General features: G+C 40.1%; 1 protein-coding gene across 16 annotated transcripts in view; it reads right to left on the bottom strand.

Annotated features, from left to right (window-relative positions):
• SYNE1 (spectrin repeat containing nuclear envelope protein 1) overlaps positions 1-22297 on the bottom strand; it is a 540309-nt gene that overhangs the window by 261483 nt on the left and 256529 nt on the right. For all 16 annotated transcript variants that reach the window (XM_023728949.1, XM_004368822.3, XM_023728947.1 and 13 more), the window contains 9 exons: positions 17474-17677; positions 16299-16506; positions 15317-15429; positions 13811-14016; positions 12643-12798; positions 9357-9648; positions 8721-8893; positions 5559-5868; positions 4096-4260 (listed from right to left, as the gene is read on the bottom strand). In XM_023728949.1, the coding sequence (XP_023584717.1) occupies positions 4096-4260; positions 5559-5868; positions 8721-8893; positions 9357-9648; positions 12643-12798; positions 13811-14016; positions 15317-15429; positions 16299-16506; positions 17474-17677 (1827 nt within the window). The remainder of the gene's footprint in view (positions 1-4095; positions 4261-5558; positions 5869-8720; positions 8894-9356; positions 9649-12642; positions 12799-13810; positions 14017-15316; positions 15430-16298; positions 16507-17473; positions 17678-22297) is intronic.

The raw sequence follows: 22297 nt of genomic DNA, 5'->3' as shown, positions 1-22297 counted from the left end.
AAAAAAAAACTTATTGCCGGTAATTTCCCAAAATCGCTATAACTTTCAGTCTTAAAGCATACAAACACTCTAAAGGAAAACAGGATAAAATTAAAATATTGTTAAATAGATTATGAGTGGCATTTCCTTCTGAGATTCTCTTATTGAATTTTCTCGCACTGAATACATCACTTTGTGTTTATGTATTTACAGATCTAGTGCGAAAACTAGGATTATGTTAGCATTAACCCAACATTAGGACTTCACTCCTAGATTAATAGGAGGTAAAAATGATTATTAAGGAGATAAAGTTTCAAGGAGAAAGTCAATTACAAATTAACAAGTAAAGAAAAAATTGAGGTATTAAGCAGGAAACATGAAACATGCTTAATAAATTATGTTAAACATAAATTGTCTTAACTAGTCTACATAATAACAGTTTGCATTTCATTAAATTAGCTTTAAAGAAATGTATCTTCTTGCAGTTATATATAATAGAGCCACATTTTAGTACAGCTTATTTAAAAGTATTAAGATATATAGTAGCCCAAAGCACAGTTACATGAAATCCTTACACAGTTAGCATTTAACAACATACAGCTGCAGGAAAGGAAACCTTCCTTGTTCATCAGTGTAAATAAGTAGTGATTTGATGAAGAAAAATTATAATCTTTTAAAAGGAGCTATGTCTCACTAGGAACCCTGGTGGCACAGGGGTTAAGAGCTTGGCTGCTAACCAAAAGATCCGCAGTTCAAATCAACCAGTTGCTTCTTGGAAACTCTAGGGGGCAGTTCTACTCTGTCCTGTAAGGTTGCCATGACAGCGATAGTTTTTTTTGTTTTTAATATCTTATCAACTATATTTATAATTTGTCTTTACAAGTGACTTCAAATTTGGAGTTCAGAGGATATCAGCTGTCAAAATCAGTTTCCCAAAATACTCTTTAATGAATTATCCCAGTTTTCTTTGGCATGAAAAGGGGACATTTCAATATTTGCAATCAATAATTCTGCTCATTCAGATTTCGAATAAGGACATTATCATTTTAAGGTGTTTTGAAATGAATTTTGCATATATTTTATTGTCTTGTATTTAAATCCTTAAAAAACATACACACACGTACATATATGTATATATACAACTTCATGCACATATACATTTGCCTTGAATTTGCCTATTCTGTGGTTACTTCTGGGGATGGGGGCGAGTAATGGCGTCGAGGCACAGAGGAGGTTCTTATTTTCTTCCTCCACATTTTTCCTCACCCACAAACTGGCCTACGTTCAGGCCTGACCTGAACTTCTGAAAGGCAGCCTTCACCAGGCATCAATTTCTCCTCCCCAGATTCCAATTTCTTCCTGCCGGCTCCTTTTCCTACGTTTCCTATCTTTGTTGAAGCATTTTATAAAAATATTCCAACAAAGTACATTTGGCAACGCAGGAGGCAGTCTACGTAAAATGATTATCTACCTTCTCTCATATCAACTTTTCAAACAATAGTCCACCTTGTCTGTCTTCTCTTCCTCACCTCCATTCACTCCTAAATATGTGTCATCTGGCTTCTCACCTCACCTTGCTGTGGAAATGGCTCTCAGGGTGGTGGCCAACAGCCTAACTGAGGAATCCAGTGGGCATTCTTCAGTCCTCCTCTATGGCAGTCTCCTGCTGCTCCAGAATGATGACCACCTTCTCCACCCTGTGCCTCATGGCACACACCCTCTTGGTCCTCCTCTTCTTCCTATTTCTCCTGTGCTTTCTCTCTCTCCCTTTCAATATTATCTTCTGCATTCCCTTAAGTATCGGTAGCATCCAGCTTTCAGTCCTGTACCCATTGTTCTATTTGCTTTATACATAGGTCTTAGTTTCATCCATTCTGGTAGCTTCAACTAAAAACTATATGCTGATCATTTCCATCTCTGTGTCTTCAACCCAGTTTTGGAAGATGAAATTCAGGAATGACTATTCAACTGCCTGCTGGCCATTACCATCTGGCAGTTCAAATTCTACTTGTTCACAACCGAGCTCCTCATCTTCCCACATCTATACACTGGTCTCTCTGCAGGTACTTATCCTCCTCAAGTGGTGAGAGCTCTATTGACTCTAGTAAAGACTTGACCCACACCCTTGACTTGTCCCATGTTGTCACCCCATAGCCAATTAAATAACTCCTTTACCAACTCCTATTGGGTTATCTTGGGAGTCCTGGTGGCACAGTGGTTAAGAGCTAGGCTGGTAACCAAAAGGTTGGCAGTTTGAATCCACCAGCCGATCCTTGGAAACCCTATGGGGTGGTTCTACTCTGTCCTATAAGGTCACTATAAGTCAGAATCGACTCTACAGTAGCGGTTTTTTTTTGGGTGGGGACAGGTGGTTTGGGGTTGGGTTGTCTTAGGGAGAGTGTTCTATGTGACAGGCATTAGGTTAAATACCCTGTATTCATTATACAATTTAGTCTCCAGAACAACCCTGTGAGTAGGTAATATTGTTATTACTTTTACTTTACAAGCTAAAAGGTGTAGTTTGAAGACTTCAAGTAACTTTCCCAAAGACAAGGCTAGAAAATGAGTAGAGGCAGGATAAATGCAGCTCTAGGTCTGTCTGATTCCAGAGCCTGAATTTAAAAGTATAATGAGCTATCATTACAAAAACCTATCATATTATTTTACAAATATTAGCTTGTGTATCATTGTTTCCTACTAGACTGCTAGTTCTTCTATAATCCCATTACCCATTGCCATCAAGTTAATTCCGACTCATAGCAACCCTGTAAGGACAAAGTAGAACCACCCCACAGGGTTTCTATCGCTATAATCTTTACAGAAGCAGACTACCACATCTTTCTCCTGCAGAGCAGCTGCGGGGTTCGAACTGCCAACCCTTCAGTTAGCAGCCAAGCCCTTAACCACTACACCACCAGGGCTCCTTGCTAGTCCATTGAGGGATGTACAACCCTGACTGAATAAATAGATAGATGGATGGACATATAATATTAGCATATTACTGAGAAATTTATCAAAGGAGAATTTTAAAGAATCACAGAACTAATAAGAACTTAAAAATTGGTTTCATGTGAATTAGCTCATTTGAACCCTTCAGGGTGATTGTGAGGTGAAATGAGATAATACTTTTAAAACAGAAATAAATCCCCAATAAATGTAACTATTACTGCTATTACGTTATTTTTATGATTTTTGTATTCTGATTCCAAGGATCAGAACACAATCTGGGTCTTAAATTCCTAAATACAATTAGATTATTTTATTCCCAACATTTCCTCATCTAAAACTAAGACATTGAGGATTAAATCCATTATTTTCCACCGGGGGAATATACCCAAGCAACAAGTAATACACTAAAAGATAATAAAGATCTCCAACTCCTTTAGAATGCATGGATTTCTACTTTTGAAATTTCCCTTAGTAACACAGTAATATTAGGTGATAATTTTAATGTTCTTCTAAGTACTGTCTTCTGTTCGGTTGTACTGTTGTCTAGGAAGGCAGAATAAAACATCTAGGATGACATTTCCAAGTTATTATTCCAACGCACTTAACTAAGTTACTTTACAAACTTTTCTTCAACTGTGCTAGGAAGTACCATTTGGTTTTTTCAGTCCCCCAAGCTGGCTTATATTTCTTAGTCTTTCATGCTACAGCAACGAGAACTTTTGCATACATAAGGAGCCTTTGTGGCACAACGGTCAAGCACCAGCCAAAAGGTTGGGGGTTCAAACCCACGCCGGGGCTCCACAGGAGAAAAACCTGAGGATCTGCTTCTGTAAAGATTCATCCAAGAAAACCCTGTGGGGCAGTTCTACTCTGTCACATGGGGGCACTGTGAGCTTAAAATCAACTCAACAGCACACAACAATAACATGCAGAAGCATACAGAGGCAGTATTACATTTTGCTCACAAGTGCAATATGTTTTGAATTCCCTTTTTATCTCGCTTACATTTGGAATTAGTTAGGTGCAAGGTAATAAACACCAGCCAACAGAAAACAGAAAGGAAACGGTTTATATAACAGAATTTCATGCATAGAATCTTTGTGCCACGTATTTGATACTCAAGAGCCAATGGAACAATGTAGTTATAATATCTGCCCATTTCCTAACCTTAATTTTGGACAACTTTTTCTGGGTGGCTGATGAATCTTCAGACATATCCGACCACCGGTGAAGTTCTTCCTTAGCTGAATGGAGCCAATCCGTAAATTCCTGGACAGCATCCAAGTACATTAGATGGTCTTTCACAATCTCTTCCACTTTCCTCATTTTTTCCTAGTAAACAAAGAAAAGCTACTTTAAGAGTAGTCAGTTATTGAGAATATGAAATCAGACAAGACAACGGGCCTGGTATAGGTGTTCTAGTACATCTCAGAAGATTTCATTCTGATTCTTCTCCTTTTCTACATTTAATATTTTAAGATGAAAATAGCAAGTCTTTATTAGACTGAAGGACTTTGAGGAAACAACCATTTTTCCTTCAAGTTTCCCCTGCTTAGTTTAGCATAAAATTTATGCTTAAAGAAAACTGGCTAACATCTCACACTAACAATCCATTTAATGCCAATTCTTATAATAACTATTATTATTATTAAAGCAATTATCTGTGTTGCCTTTGTGTATGACATTCTGCTCAGCACTTTAAATGCATTTGCTCACTTAATCCTCATGATAGTCCTGTCATTGTAGATATTACGATTGAAAAGACACTCAAACTTACAGAGGTTAAGTAATGTGCCCAAAGCCACACATCAAAAAAGTGGCAAAGCCAGAATTCAAATTTAGGTCTTTTTGATTCCTGAGTCATAGTTCTTAACGAGTACCAAGATAAAAATGAAGATAAACAAATGCGAATGTTAATAATTGTAGTATCAACAAGACAAAAAGAGTGTGTAAAAGAAAACAAAAAAAATTTACTTACTTTCTTTAATAACATTGCCAATAATGTACCAAAAAAAAAAAAAAAAATCACAGAGGAAAGTAATGATTCAGATGGAGAAGTGAGAGAAATCTTGATATTCTATGAAGTAGTCTATATTTTGGTCTGACCTGCCAATGACCATGAGCAGGGTGCAGCAAAGGGCAGCATTTCATTTATTGTGCAGGGGTCGCCATGAGTTGGGGGTAGACTCGACAGCAGCTAATGACAATGAGAGCCTACATTCTGGAGACTAGGACACACAGTATTTACTATTTGAGAAATCAGCACAATACTTTGCATATGATTCAAATCTGAATCGTAAATAGACTTGCATTTACTACAACAAATATAAGTGGCAGCAAAAGAAAAAGAATTTTAAACACTGGCATTCAATGCCCAATCTTACTGAGAAAGCAAATGGATTGGTTAACATTCAAAGGGGAGAAAGACAAAAAATAAAATGTAAAGAATAATCCCAAAAGAGCAGAAAGTGAAAAATACTTGGACAGTCATAGATGAGAAGTGATCTCTGTGTAGTATCTGTTCACAAAATGTACAAATAGCTTTAGAGCGGCCAATTCCCCAATACTCTAATCCATAGTTTATCCACAACCTGAGCCTTGAAGTTTTTTCTTCCATATAAAGCACTAACCTTAGCAACGGTTATTATATCATTAAACTGTGTTTTCAGTTCCTGTTGAGCTGTTTCCTTGAAAGATGCCTCCTCAGTCTTCTCGTAGAGCTCCCTGGATTTTGCAGTTAGGTGGTGAAGGGCTCCAGCGTGATCTTCTGCCTCAGACATGATGGACTGGAAGTGGTCCAGCAGGGCGAACTTCTCCTTCAGACCTGGCTGCAGCTGTAAGGAATGCTCAACTTTTTGATCCACTGATTCCATCCACTGCTCCAACTGGTTTTTCCTCTCTAGATATTCATTCCATTGGCTAATCACAGACTCCAAAGTGCTAGAATTAATGTTACATATTATACAAGTGAGTTATCTTGACATCTCAGCTGAAATCCAATTACCAAGGCATTGCATCCATGTACGCTGTTTTTCTGAAAGCTATTATAAGTGATAAAATGTGGCTTTTAAGTGCAGGGAGAAACACTACTTCTCATAACACAGTTCCTTAAAAAAAAAGTAAATCTAGGTCAAAATGTGAAGTAAGACTTTGTAGTCATATATGCATCTGGAGATGTGTCTCCTAAATGCTAACTGTCCTAAATGAACAGACAAATTTATATGTCATGTTGTTAAAAGTCACTGCTGGAGCATCAACTAAATTGTATGTAATACAGTTCAGTTCTTAATTTTCTTGGGCTCAGTTTATTTTACTAAAATCAGCTGGTAATTACTTGTTGACTAGAATTCAAAAGTTAAGATTCCTTCTGGGTAACTACTATCATTAGATTGATTTTAATTTAGTGATAAAATCAAAACCAAATTCGTTGCCACTGAGTCAATTCTGACTCATAGGAACCCTACAGAACAGAGTAGAACTGCCCCCATAGAGTTTCCGAGGAGCAGCCGGTGGATTTGAACTACCAACATTTTGGTTAGCAGCTGAGCTCTTAACCACTGCACCACCAGGGCTGCCATTTAGGGATAGATGTGCAGAATGTTCTGTGTTTCTGTGTTGAATGTGGCAATGAATGGAAGCTCAATGTTTTTATAATACAAGCAATACAGTCACAAATATAATAGTCAATTAAACCGCTCTCTAGATAGTCAGGTAAATGGCTTTGCAGACTGGTATTTGGAAAAAAACTCCACTATTCAGCTTTATAAACTCTCCTAAACTCATCTTCCGTGTATCTTCCCAGCCTCCTTTGCATACAAACCTATGACCTTGGACCTACACCTGCGGTGAAAGTACGAGAGGCTTCTGCTCAAACTGTTCTTTTGCATCAACAGGAACTTTGTCATACACCCTTAAAGTCCTATCCTTTCCTCAAAGAATTTTCTAAAGATCCAAGTCAGTCTCACTTCTTCAAAAACCACCCGGTTATTGTGTTCTTCTATAGTACCATTTGCCTTTTTAAAACTCTTAACACAACCTGAGTAAGAGCTTTTCAAGAATATATCCTACTCTGGTCTGTGAGCTCTTAGAGGCCAAAAACGATTTTGTTATTATTTTAGCACAACAGTTTGAACATTGTTACTGCTCACCAGATAGTTGCCAAATAGATTTTCTGGCTGAAAGAGGGGAGTCAGGATCTGCATCGCTTCTTATATTTAACATTCTATTTTAACATCTAAAAAATATTCAGCCATATTATTCCCATTAATTTTTCTGCAGCTGGCCTATTGCTCAGCATTGGGAAGTTCTGTTTGTGTTCTACAGTCTACTCTATAGAATATAAGAACCATAACCAAAACCAAACCCACTACCATCAACTCATTGCAACCCGGTGGGGTTTCCAAGTCTGTAAATCTGTAAGGAAGCAGACTGCCACATCTTTCTTCTGCAGAGCCACTGGTGGTTTTGAAGCACTGATCTTTCGGTTAGCAGTCAACAGCTTTAACCACTGGGTCACCAGGAGAACCATACAATCTGATTTATTTTTCTGTCCATGATCATTGTGAGCTATTACTAAGATTTAAAGTCCTGCTTATTTGGGAGTCACCACCTATGCTCCAAATTAAAGAAAAAACAAAACAAAACAAAACCTCCAAAATTTTAGTTGTAACCATGGTTACTTGTTCACATCGCAGAGGGTAACTGGAGTGTTTTTTGTTTTGATTTGTTTTCTGATGAACTTTCATACTGTATTCACATCTTTATCATGATCATATTAGGCACCCACTTCCTCGGTGGTCTAACAGTATAACCTTCAGAATACGTCTCCTGGAATGTGTGTTGGTCTGATGCTGACTGAACATCATTGGTCCAACAAGCCTTGTCCTCCCAACAAGGGAGGAAGTGAAAAATCTTCCACTCATAAATACAACAACAAAAGGAAAAAAAAAAACAAAACACTTCCTGGTATAACAACCAACTTCTTCTCTATTTTCTCATTACTGGCTGGTGTCAGGCATAGGACTCTACAGGCTTCTGGGCCGGCCGATCACTGTGTGAGAATGTTCCATGCACTGCAGAAGACAATCTGCCCTGGCCTCAGGCACCAAGTAAATGCCAGGGACACTCCATCACTGTGACAATCCAACACACCCACACATTTCCAACAACCCCAGTGTTGGTGGCACTACTTTTGGATGACAAACAAATTTATGCTTAATCTTAATAGTTGTCAACAACTTAACTTCCCATACATTCCTTCAAAAATTGCAAAAGGTATTAAAGTTATTAAAGACCAAATTTTTCTTCTGATGATTTGAAAAGAGTTATTTCACTGAGCCTATATTATGTGTAGGAAACTGGTGGCACATTGGTTAAGAGCTACAGCTGCTAACCAAAAGGCCAGCAGTTCGAATCCACCAGCTGCTCATTGGAAACCCTATGGGACAGTTCTACTTTGTTCTATAGGGTCACTATGAGTCAGAATCAACTTAAGGGCAAGGGATTTGGTTTGGTTTTGGTATATTATGTATGAGTTTTTGTGAGAGATATTACGGGGGATGTAAATACTTTTTTGGAAAAAAATCAACAAATAGGCAAAGCAAGCAAGCAAACAAACATAACTAGTCTTTGCCCTTATGGAAAACACAATGTAGGCAAAGGCAGGGCTGCCTGCAACTAGCTAGAGAAATATGCTTGGTGACTACTCCAGGATACGCTCAGCACAGCTCCATCATTTTCCTAAGCCTCGGGGTTTTATTTAGGTAAATAAACACTAAGAATAGGCTGTGTACCTCTGAGCCTGGACAGAGGAGCTCATGATGTTAGCCCACATGTCTTTAAGGGCCTGCAGCTGAGTCTGAATCACCTTCTGCCCTTCTTTGTTGCTGCTTCTCAAGGCCTGCTCCCCTTTGCCAATGGCCATATTCAGCTTAACTTCGCCTTCACCTTTTAACAGAAGAATTTCCTAGGAAGGAAGAATGAATATTCAAATAAACAGAAAACAAATGTTTGAAAATAATATCTACCTAGTGTCTTTCCTGACTATAAAATTATACACAGTCAATGTAGAATCAGAGAAGAGCAAGGAAGAAAATAAAAAGTAATCTGTCTTGACACCAAGTAGAAACATTCTTAATATTTTGATAGTATTCTTTCACACATAAAACCCACTGCTGTTGAGTCAATTCCAACTCACAGCGACCCTACAGGACAGAGTAGAACTGGCCCATAGGGTTTTCAAGGCTGTAAATCTTTACGGAAGCAGAGTGCCACATCTTTCTCCGGCAGAGCGGCTGGTGGGTTCAAACCACCGACCTTTTGGTCAGCAGCCAAGCTCTTAACCGCTGCGCCATGAGGCTCTCTGACTCTTTCACACATAAGTAGGATAAATTCCTAGAAATGGAATATCTGGCTGGTGTTGCACATACCTGTATTTGTAACAATCGCTTTTCTAACGTGTCTTTGCTTCCAACAGTGCTCTCTGCACAGGCCAGTCTATCTTGGATGTCTTTCCCCCAGGACCACATGCTCTGCAGTGCTTCTTCCAGGGCTTCATGCTCCTGAAGGGCCACCTGGCAGCTCCGGAGATTCTCCTTGGTCATTCTGAGCAAATTCTGGTAGCTAGTGAGGAGCTGCGAGCACAGACGGCCTTCCTTCCCAGCACCGTGGCCTTCTTCACTGAGAAGCTGCCCTCTCTGGGACAGCTTATCCAGAGACTCTCTAAAGAAAACAGATAATTCTTTTAATTCAACATTCTGGAGTGCAGAGATGTGACAAATGATTGTTGCTATTGGAGCAGTGGCCAGACAAGAGCTCAAGGCTGGCACCTCTTTAAAATAAGAAAGCTGGTAGAGACAATAGTAGATTAGTAGTTACTAGAGGCTGGGGGAGGGAAGGATGGGGAGTTATTGCTTAATGGGTACAGAGCTTCTGTTGGGGGAAGGAGGTAATCATAAGAATGTATATAATGAATCACTTGATTTTAGTCAAATTTGTCAGTTTATGTAATGAAGACTTGTAGTTATCAAAGGGATAACTGTCAATCATTTTTTCCTGATGTCCAATCTTAAGAAAACAAGATTGACATTTTCGGTGGATTTTTTTCAGAAGACTGGGAGGAGTGAGCAGCCAGCAAGTGGCAGAAGTTAGGCGACAGCTGGAGAACCTGGGAGACCAGCACAGTGTGTTAGGATTGTAAGGAAAAGCAGCCAGTTTGGAAGGAAAGAATCTGGCAAACACACCTAAGGCCTCTTAGCATCTGGTCATAGAAGATCAGAGAGTAAAATTTCAAGTTGGATTGCAAGATTATCAATGTCAAAAAGCTGTGGTTTTTAGAAAAAACAATGAGAACTAAAGAAAGACAGTGAATTTGGTGACAAAGGGAATTTAGGCCACTTGCTTGAATGCAATGCTAGTGTAATGATGACAGAAGTAGGAACAAAGGGAGGTGACAAGAACCCTCTGAAGAAGAAATGAAAGCCAAGAACACAAAAAGCCCTTTTACAAACCCGGAAGGAAAAGAGAAGTAGGTCTGTCATGTCATTTTGTGTCTCATCTAGGGTCAAGATGTAAAAAGTAAAATAAAGTTTAGTGTGATTTTCAGAAAGTCGTATCATTAGAATGATGGTATTATTTTGTTAATTCAACAAATATTTTGCTTTTCTGGCACAAAGCTAGGCAATGAGAATATTAAGATGAAAAGACCTGAAGATGCCTGGCCATAAGGAACTCACAGTAGTGGGGTAGGGTGTACAGAGTAAACAAAGAGTTTACACCACAGTAAGGGCTTGCAGAGATGGGACTGAAGCCTTCCAAGGAAATCTTACTGCCATGCATTGAATTATGTCCCCCCAAAAATGTGCATATTAATTCGGCTGGGCCATGATTCCCAGTATTGTGTGGTTGTCCTCCATTTTGTGATTGTAATTTTATGTTAAAGAGGATTAGGGTGGGATTATATAACACCCTCACTAAGGTCACATCCCTGATCGAATATAAAGGGAGTTTCCCCGGGGTGTGGTCTACACCACCTTTTATCTTACAAGAGATAAAAGGAAACGGAAGCAAGCAGAGAGTGGGGGACCACATATCACCAAGAAAGCAGTGCCGAGAGCAGAGCCCATCCTTTGGACCCGGAGTCCCTGCGCTGAGATGCTCCCAGACCAAGGGAAGACTGACGACAAGGACCTTCCTTCAGAGCTGACAGAGAAGAGAAAGCCTTTCCCTGGAGCTGACACCCTGAATTTGGACTTGTGTCCTACTGGGCTGTGAGAGAATAAATTTCTCTTCTTTAAAGCCATCCACTTGTGGTATTTCTTTTAGAGCAGCACTAGATGACTAAGATACTTATAGAAAGAGTTTTTAAACTAACACACCAATAAGTAGTTGCCAGTATGAGTTTTGTTTGTTTGTTACTTTGCATGTTTGTTCTTTAAGACAAGGAGCACTGGGCGTGTTTGATCAAAAAGATGACTCAGTGGAAAAGTGGAACAAGTATGATCTGAATTGGGCATTTTTTACTCAGATTAATCATGGGTGCTGAGTTATCCGACTGAGCAGGTTGGTGCTCTCCTCTTCGGCATCACAGATCCATGCGGTCACTCCTTAAGAGAATAGTTAAAGAGCACAGGTTTTGGTCAAGCTGCACTTCCCTGATGAAAAGTGTTCTATCTGTTAGTGGACAGGAAGCAACTGAAAACACCAGGGATACAGGGCACAAATTTGGGGAGCAAAGCCCTGAAGGTTATGGGGTCAAAAGCACAGACCAGGAAACTTGACCTGCGAAAGGAGTCAGAAAATGTTTCCTCAGTACAGAAGCAATGAGGAAACAGATACTTCACTGGAGACTAGACTACAAGGACAATCCTACTTAAAGACCACAGCTTTTGTTTTACTAGGAAAACTATCAGGTTGGGTTGGGTTGGGTTGGAAACAGAACTGGAGGCTGAAATATGTGAAGAATATATAGACATTGGGGTCTACAGTATTATTTTTGCAAATGAAGGGTATCTTTACAGACACTGTGATTCTGTGATATTCTACTCTTCATATCGGGGGCAGTGGTGGTCCAGTGGTAAAATTCTCATCTTCAATGCAGGAGACCCAGACTCAATTCCCAGCCAGTGCACCTCAAGCACAGCCACCACTCGTCTATCAGTGCAGGCTTGCATGTTGCTGTGATGCTGAACCGGGTTTAGCAGAGCTTGTAGACTGAGACATACTAGGAAGAAAGACCTGATGATCTACTTCTGAAAAATTAGCCAATGAAAATGGTATGGATCACAGTGGTCCAATCCCTTTGTTCATGGAGTCTCCATGAGACAGGGGCTAACTCATAGACAGCTAACAACAACGAATTCTTCATATCAGTTTCACATTATCTTAATAGAGCCTCAAAATAACCTGAGAGAAAGCATTACTACCACAACGCTTAAAGACTGAAATCATGAAACAGAGATGAGTGACCTGCCCAACTTGTCATGCAAAGAGAGGTGGAACGGGGAAACAGACCAGCTGCTTACTTTCATTCTTGTGCTCTCCCCAGATACCACACTGCTACAGAGAACGCAGTATGGTCATGGTACTCTAGACATTCAGCCACAGGAACATACCACCACCACCAACCAACCAACCAACCATCAAACCCAACAACCAAAAACCAATCAGACAAAAACATAGCAGTAGGCAAATGACCTATTCCATTCCACACCATACCTTGCAGCCAGTAGTTCTCCCAAAAACATTTCAACTTTATGAACTTGATTTTTCTTCTCAGGGATGTGCTGTTTACTCTCACCCAAGTTTTCTGTACTTAACCTCTCTTCCATTTCATGGATCCATAAATTCAGTTTTCGGTGCTGATCCTCAAAGCTAAAGAAAAGAAAACACTTTAGCAAGTGTTATAATAAATGAATGCTAATAGGTGAAGCTACAATGACTTTTATACAGCAGTTAAGATCCCATGAATTTTCAAGTTACAGAAGGAAAAAGATTCAATAAAAAGGCCATCCAAATTGTCCCTTATTTCAATAACAAAATGACAAATCACCGTAATTTCTTTTGAGCTTCAAGCAGGAAAAAAAAAAAAAAAAACTCATCTTGCTGAATTGATTTAGTGGTAATGACAGCTGGCAGTTGCCAGCAAGATTACATTCCCATGTCAACGCGCACTAAACTTGGTGTACCACAAAGACCTTTGGATGGCAGCCAATGGATAAGTGAGGCAATGGAAGCATAGGGAAAGGAAGAGATATTCGTCTCTGTGTCTTTGTATTTTAAGGGAATTTGAATATAGCTCAAGAGCTATAGGTTGAAAACAAAGTAAGTTCTCCAAGAAACAGAGACAACACTCAGGCAAATTATTCTGCCATTGAAAAGGCACTTTGATTATACCGACACCCTACCCCCATCCCTAGTGATGAGTTTAATTTTTCTTTTAATGTTATATTCACCCACATTGCCACACCCTACTGATTGAAATCTTGATCTACAGACATTCAATAGGTGTTTCTACCATGAGTCTATCCCAGCAGAAGTGGATGTAAGGAAAAGGCTTGGGTAATCTAAAAACTGGGGCATCAAAGTTCTAATACATTGAGTTACCCAATGAGACAAAAACTATATGCATTCCTATATGCTGTTTACAATTATTAGTGTATATAATTTCTTTCTCTTTCTGTATTGAAAATAAGACCAAATGATAACTTCAGAGTCTGAGAAACTGATTATTATCCTAGTATGAACCTGTACTTAAGATCAAAGCTAATTATAATTTAAATCTTCAATTTCAAATATTATTTACTTATTCATGAGGACTCTTATCTCAAAGTTTTTGCAAAGACATTCTGTGCATGATAAACCAACATTTATCAAAACCACCTACCTCCCAAGTTCTAAAGCACAGTCTTGAAGAGACTGTTTGTCTTTGAGGCATTGCTTCAGAAATGCCTGAAACTCTTCATTAGCCTTTGTAATATGTTCCTGAATGCTACTGACAATTTGTTTAGATAAATATGCATACAAAGTTTGTCCTTCTTGAGTCACGGCATCAAGCTTGCTCTGTCCATCACTGACAGAGTCCAGAATGTTCTGTTTAGGGAAATAAAGGTAATACAAAATATTTGGCATTTTCTAGAGACCCCAGTGCATGGGAGCATCAATTACAATTCTGAGCTGAGATAGTAGATAGAGCAAGAGGATAAAAACAAAGCCCAAAAGGGCGGAAGTCTTTCACAAGGCTGGAGGTGGAATGATGTATACAGTTTGAAATAATCAAAGCTCATAATTGGGGAAGGTGCCAGCCAGTCATTGGAATCACTGAGGACAAACTGAACAAGGTCAAGGTGGAGAAGAGGCCATGCCTATCAAGGTCTTCCTTCCCAATCTCTTACCAGTCTTGCTGTCCCCAACTAGCCCAAGCTCCACCTTCTCAAACAGTGTGATATCCCTGTAATTGGTTAGCTGCCTCCAGCCCTTCCTCCTCTGGTCCCTTCTGTTCTTGTTACGTGCCTCTTTCTTGGAAGATCATATTGCACTGCCTTGGTTTCAACAAAGCAAAAGAATCCCAGAACTCCAGCGTTAGCCCCTCCTCTTCCCTGAGCTCCAGAGTAGCACTTATGATTATCATCCAGACGTTGCATCTCAAGCTTAAAAGGGAAAAATTCCACACCTGCCTTCATCATGCCTTCTGAAAAACCACCTTCCTTTTTCACAACAATCTTCCCCTGACATCTAATTTCATAGTCATCTATATGATTGTCTGCACCCATTAGGCCACAAAATCCTCACGGTCCTTATTAATTTTTTTAAATTATTTTTATTATACTTTTTTGCTCAGATTCAGATTAGCCACTTGAAAAACTTGGCCAAAACTTAATTTGAACCTACTCTTCTGTAAATCATTTCTTAACTCTGCTTCACAATTGCCTTCCCGTTCATGAATTCATACATTTTTCACAGTCATTAAACCTACAAAGCTTGTAATATCTATTTTAATTTGAAGATATAATATCTCCAAATTTACATGATGAACTATTTTAAAAAACACAAACCATGTCTTCTCCTTCTTTTTAAAATTCCTCCACAATAGTGATATAAAATAGGTAGAATTTTTTATGCTTTTATTGCTATAAAAATTAAAATTCATTTTATTTTTGAATGAATTCCAAAGGATGATCAATAGGCTAAAAGGAGGGGAAAGGATCTAGAAATCCTCTAGTTCTAACTTATTTTTTCAGCTTATCTCCTTCTGACCCAGGAAGCCGACTTCTGTCAGGGAAGAAGAAAAGATTGAGTAAATCAAGATTTGGAGAAGAGTTGATTTCAGTCTGACCTGATGGCATTTGAGTGAAATTTGAGGAAGAAGAAAAAGGACTGCCAACTTTCGTACCTGAAGATCACGGAGTTTGGCCTCCAGAACTTTGCTGTCGCCAGTTCTATCTGATGATTCTTTGGCTGCTGCCTTTACTCCAGAAAACCATTCTTGGAACTCCTGCATGGACTCTTTTGAAAGTAACAAAAATCAAGAATAAATCTGAAACAATCAATGACCTTCCAGCACTACCACAATGAATTAATCTGACTTTCAGCCCAGCTCATCTTGCCTTACAAATGTATTCCAGAAAGAAAATAGTAATAAAGAAAATAATACAGCATGACCTACAGCCATAATTGTTCGTGAAGAAGAGAAATTATCACAGACAAAGGACTGAAAGGAAATTTTTATTCCTGGAATATCTGGTTTCTCATTATGTTTCTTTCTTTTGGTGAAGAAAATTAATTCCTGCACTGTGTGAGAGTCCAAGGGGAGAAATGCTCAAGGGTACTGTTAAAGCCATTTTTTCCGGCAATGGGAGGAAACAGCTCTGCCTCTCACCCAGTGGGCATTATGCTTCAAGACCAGAGCACAGACACAGCTGTGTGGGGAACGGAATCAGGAACAGATGACAGAAAATTTTCTGGGTGTATGGTTGCCACAGTTTCATGGCCTCTACCAACATCCAGATTTACTGTGCTACTTGACCATGGCATACAAAACTTCAACAGTCATTTGGACAGTGGCTGCTGACCACTTAGACAGTGGAACTAATTCTTCACACAAATGAGCTATATGTAGAAAACCCAAATGAAACTCAGAATCATCAAAATGGCGGATTCCTCTACCTCCTGGGAGAGAAAGAGGAAGGAGTCAGCTTGTGGTGAGTGCCCCCAACAACACTACTTTTACTGCTACTTCTAACAGCAAAAATGAGTTTAAAATGATATCTGACTGGAAAGTTTTCCAAAACTTTTGACGGCAGTTTCCAAGCAGCACTTGGTTTGGATTCTCTCTTGTAAACAAATTATTCACGCTAAGGCTTGTCAGAGCTCACCATTGAAGTGTTTTTCCAGAGAATCTTGAAGAGTGGTCTGTGTTTTGGAGCACAACTGACTTACAGCTTCATATTTCTTTATCAGCCCAGTCATTGCACTGCCCAAGCTCTCCAACTCCGCTGAGTGGTACTTGCGGCATAAGCTATTGAGATTTTCTTGGGTTGAGCTGATGTTGCTTTGCTGACTTTGAAGTTCTTTTTGTATATCCTATAGAAGAAAAGTACACAATGAAGGATATTCATCACATTCAAGAGAAATACTCCATCTACTCCACTGTTGTTTGTTTGCTTATTTTAGTCTGAAATTGATGTTGTTGAATCCCACTCAGTTGTGCATGAATTTTGGTGTAATTTTTTGAGTATTTGTGAGAGATCTGTGTTGATTCTTTCATAATTTTGCCTGGTTCTCTTTGAGAACAACTCCAAACAGCTATTGAAAGGTGGCTGGAATTTGGGTTCTAGTCTAGGACTTCAAGCAAATTGAATACGTCCTATGGACTCCAGCCTACAACCTTACGTTTGATCAGTTGGTTAGAAACTATTAATGGAGTAACTTCCTCAGTTTCCATTCTTCAGTGGGCCCCTTGGGCTTTGTTTCAGGGCCACCAGCCACACCAATAGGGCCAGTAGTTAATTAAAAAGATGTATGTCCTTGGTCTCAAGTACAGTAAGAAAATATACTCAAAGAGAGCAGACTTAATATTTTGAAAAGTCCTTAAGAGGCAGTTGGCCAGAAACATCATCTATGAATATGGACAACTTGAAACCAGAGCATTTTCTCAGCTGCTTCTGCTTATATATTCCCTTCTCTAGATGAAAACATACCAACCAATAAAAATAAGCAAATAACGGAAGACTACTTGGAATTCAAGCTTCAAATCCCATAGGAAGTCAAGCAGTTCTTTCTTAGGCTCCACAATTTGACCAAAAGAATATGAACAAGTGTGGCCTATAAGCAGCCCCTGCAGGAACGCATGCTTTCTGTTAGCAAAAGATTCATCTTTGATTCCTTACCATCTGCATTCAATTCACTGGTTTCTTACATTGCTGTGTTCTACATCATGAATTCTGTGGTCTGGTGTTAATGTGGGTAATTCTGGGTGATTATATTCACTGCAAAGCAGGAGAACTAATACCATTTAAGTGGAAACATTTAATAAGAGTTCACTGCCTACCTTTACTTTTTTCAACCCCTCACAAGTCTCAGTCTGAGCACAGTTCAACAACGATTCTTCCAACTTTGTCAGCCAGGTTTTTATGTCCTTAGTGAATCTCTCCACTTGGACGGTCTGAGCAGTAAAATCTTTCAGGGTTCCTTTAGCCACTTCAGTTATTTCTTTGGCTTGCTCCAGTTTCTGCCGTAAGTCTGCTTCTATAAACTAAATATAAAACAGGTTTCATTAAAATGTGGGAAGACCAGAAAACATTCAGTAGAAATTCTGCTTCTGGGCAGTTTAATCGTCAAAAACATGGAAGAACGGGAAAGCTGGTGGTGGGGAACACAAGGTTGGGTAGGGGTATTGTTGATGTGTTGTGGGATTGTTGACCGTTGTCATAGGGCAACATTTGTAGTAACTGTTGGATGAGAGGCTATTTTGTTTTGTGGGCCTTCATCTTGGGTGGGAGTAGGAGCGCAGTTGGAGGGGCGTGATCGATGTCGCTGAACTGTGTACGTAGAGGTTTTTGAGGCGGTGTACCTTTGGCTATGTGTATTTTCACCAAAAAAAAAAAAAAAAAAGGGTTGAGAATTTGGAGGGTTGATGTGTTGTGGGGCTGTTGACCAGTGTCGTGGGACAGCACGTGTGCTGCTGTTTCATGGGAAACTGTTTGTTCTGTGGGCCTTCACCTGAAGTGCAATAAAATATTAAAAAAAAAAAAAAAAAAGGAAGACTAACCACGGAAGCCAGCTCCAATGGTTTATTTACGAGTACTATTTTGGTGGTGCAGTGGTTAAGCGTTTGGCTGCTAACCAAAAGGTCGGCAGTTCGAATCCACCAGCTATTCCTTGGAAACCCCATGGAGCAATTCTACTCTGTCTTATAGGATCGCTATGAATTGGAATTGACTTGATGGCAACGGGTTTTTTGGTTTTATTTTCCTGCACAGGAATATCAATGGGTGCAAGCTGCCAAACTTTTTAAGTGATGGGAAAATGGAGCATGCAAGAGTGGTAATTAACATAGGAAGTTAAAGTGGTAGTTTCAGCTGAGGTTCTAGGGAAGAATCAAGATCATATTATAGAGGAGCTAGACCTACTCAGAATTACTAAGGAGGTGGCCCAATTCCGGTTCTTAGCTCTTCCTGGGAAATGTTTACAAAGGTTTTGCCCTGATGCAACCATTACTCTGGACAAGCACTACTACTGGATTTTATAATAAAGCAACTTCATCTTTGTCTCCCTCTGCCCTGTTAAACTATCCAGTGGGGCTAGTTCTTCTTTCCTCTCTGAAGACATATTTAGGGCAGGGCCCTTGGCTTCTCTGGCCGCTAAGATAATAAAAGGCATTAGCGTCACTCTAAATTGCAAAACAGTCTCAGCTCCAGAATTACATCGTTCAAGCCTATTTAATAACTAAAACTTTGAACTTGAATATTGACTTTTTTCCTACTGCCAGATCAGATCTGCTGTGAGCAGGATGCTGAAGTGGGGAGACAGACAGGCACAGCACCTCCCTTCTCTTTCCCCGCTTTGCTTCTATGCTCTGGCCTCAACTTGCTAACTACAGCTTCTGCTGCCTGCTGCCTGCATTTGCAGGAGGTGGGCGGGAGGGTTCTAACTGGTTTAATAATTGTCATAAGCTGGCATCTGTGCTTTCTATTTCAGGCCAACATCTGACATTCACTTCATCTCTCACTTTTTCTGAGACTCCCCCACCACACCCCATTGCTGGGTCTCCCATTGAAGTTCCCTTTTGTTGTTGGGAAGTCATCAAGTCAGTCCTGACTCACAGTGACCCTAGAGGCCTGAGTAGAACTGCCCCATATGGTTTCCATGGAGCGCCTGGTGGATTCAAACTGCTGACCTTTCAGTCAGCGGCTAAGTGCTTGGAGTTCCCTAGACACAGGTAATTCACTCTTCTCTGGCTCTTTGCTTTTTCCTTCATCAGCCTCTAGGCATCTCTTTAATTCCTCCCTGCTAAGGTTGTTCATCCTCCAGATAGCTTTCTAGGCCAACCTATGACATCCCCCATTCCAGTGCTCTCTTTCTTTCTTTTCTCTCATGACACACATCTCGGCCAAAGGGTACATTCTAGATTCACCCCCCTGAATAACATGCCACCACCCAAAAGTCATTTCTCTGTGGCAAATGCATCAGCAGTAAGCCAGTCTGTCTCTCACCTTTAGGTCTGTCGAGGGGAGTTAGATACTAGATCCCCAACTGTGGGTACCATGTACCACACTCTCCAGGTGGTACCACTGAACTCTTCCCACTAGGCTTGAGGCAAAGAAACCCTGCACCTCTTCCCTGAGTATGTGTGTGTGTGTGTGTGAGGAATCAGTACAGCAGTAGCTCTCTCCCAAAATCCTGCCTTAATCTTCACTCTGCAACAGTCCAACTGTTGCGCATCTATACCTTCGACACAGGTGACACGTATGACTCCTCTTTAAATCTGTATATGATTATCACCCCCTTTGCCTCTTGTAGCCTCAGGTAAAACTTCCTCTAACATTCTGCTGCATGCATATCACCCACCAAATGTAGGAATTAAAGGATACACAATCTTGGGTCAGAGCGAAGGTATAGTTAATCAAACGAGATTGACTGGTTAGTCAGAAGTAGCAAGTCAAAGACCAAGGCACAAGAGGAGGAGAAATAAATCCACGAGGGCAGCAGCAAAACCAAACCAAAACCCATTGCCACTGAGTCGATTTCAACTCATAGCAATCCTATAAGACAGAGTAGAACTGCCCCATAGGGTTTCCATGGCTGTAGTCTTTACTGAAAGAGACTGCCACATCTTTCTCCCATGGAGCAGATGGTGGGTTGGTGGGTTCGAACTGCTGACCTTTTGGTTAGCAGCCAAGCACTTAACCACTGCACCACAGGGCTCCTTCCAGCAGCAAAGATAGAGGTTCAAGTGCTGCAGCTGAGTCGTAGCCTGGAGCCGGCAATGCTGGGGCCAAAAGAAACCAACCGTGCTGGTGCTCCTTGAGCTCCGGCAACTGACGGTGCCCAGGTCTCCTGCCCAGCCCTGCTCCACCCTGTCCTGCTTGGTGGTTCCTGTGGATATGTGCCATTTAAGGGGCCTCAGAGAGAGATCTGCAGTAGTAAGCCCTCCAAACCCAGTTATGGAGCAAATGAAAGAGGAAAATATCAATAAGAACACCAGAACAACACCAAACCCGTAGCTGTTGAGTTTACTCTGACTCATAGTGACCCTATAAGACAGAACAGAACTGCCTCATGGGTTCAAAACTGTAATCTTTTTGGAAGCAGATTGCCACATCTTTCTCCCTGAGCAACTGGTGGGTTTGAACTGCCAACCTTTTAGTTAGCAGCTGAGTGCTTAACCACTACTCCACCAGGGCTCTTTGATAAGAACACCAGTCATCATAAAAGTGGTTTCTGTTCCTGTCTAGAAATATAATGGTCCATGAGACAAGCTGCTTGATAATGCTTCCAGAATTTAGGAAGGAAAATAGGAACTGTTATTATTACAATCTTTGAGTTTGAAATACACCATTTATACTTGCACAAGGAATTCTAAAGATATCTGTTTATATTTTAAGCCTCATATATGATAAGGTCTAAGGTCAACATGTTTGCTTGGAATTGTGATGATAATTATGACAACAATGAGGATATACGTGCATTTATATATATACATACATAGAAAAAACAGTTGCTGTTGAGTCGATTCTGACTCATGGTAACTCCATCTACATCTATCTATATCTATCTCTCCGTGTATCTATCTATCCATCCATCTACCTATTTTTATGTCTGTTTATCTATTTATCTAGAGCCTAGCAAAGTGCCTTGTATATAATAGCTATTAAAAAGCTGACTGAAATAATAAACGTTGAAGAGGTTGTAGAGAGACTGGAACACTTATACACTGCTGGTGTGAATGTAAAATGGTACAACCCCTTTGGAAATCGATTTGGTGCTTCCTTAGAAAGCTAGAAATAGAAGTATCATACGATCCAGCAATCCCACTCCTTGGAATATATCCTAGAGAAATAAAAGCCATCACATGAATAGATACATGCACACCCATGTTCATTGCAGCACTGTTTACAATAGCAAAAAGATGGCAACAACGTAGGTGCCCATCAACAGACGAATGGATAAACAAATTATGGTACATACACACAATGAAATACTATGCAACAATAAAGAATAATGATGAGTCTAAGAAACATCTCACAACATGGATGAATGTGGAAGGCATTATGCTGAGTGAAATTAGTCAGTCACAAAAGGACAAATATTATATGAGACCACTATTATAAGAACTCAAGAAAAGTTTTAAACACAGAAGAAAACACTCTTTGATGGTTACAAGGGTGGGGAGGGAGGGAGAGGGGAATTCACTAACTAGATAGTAGACAAGAATTATCTTAGGTGAAGGGAAGGACAACACACAGTAAAGGCGAAGTCAGCACAAATGGACTAAACCAAAAGCTAAGAAGTTTCCTGAACATAACTAAACACTTTGAGGGACAGAGTAGCAAGGGTGGGGGCCTGGGGACCATGGTTTCTGCGGACATCTAGGTCAACTGGCATAACAAAGTTTATCTAAGAAAATGTTCTGTATCCCACTTTGGTGAGTGGTATCTGTGGTCTTAAAAGCTAGTGAGTGGCCATCTAATATGCATCAATTGGTCCCAACCCCCTATAGCAAAGGAGAATGAAGAACATCAAAGACACAAGGAGAATATCAGCCCAAGAGACAAAGGGCCACATAAACCAGAGACTTCATCAGCCTGAGACCAGAAGAACTAGATGGTGCCCGGCTACCATCAATGACCATCCTGACAGGGAACACAACAGA

The sequence above is a fragment of the Trichechus manatus genome, unplaced genomic scaffold (genome assembly GCF_000243295.1).
Source record: "Trichechus manatus latirostris isolate Lorelei unplaced genomic scaffold, TriManLat1.0 scaffold00002, whole genome shotgun sequence".
NCBI classification, from domain to species: domain Eukaryota; kingdom Metazoa; phylum Chordata; class Mammalia; order Sirenia; family Trichechidae; genus Trichechus; species Trichechus manatus.
The sequence above is the reverse complement of the archived record's forward strand: the minus strand, read 5'-3'. Positions and strand labels throughout refer to the sequence as shown.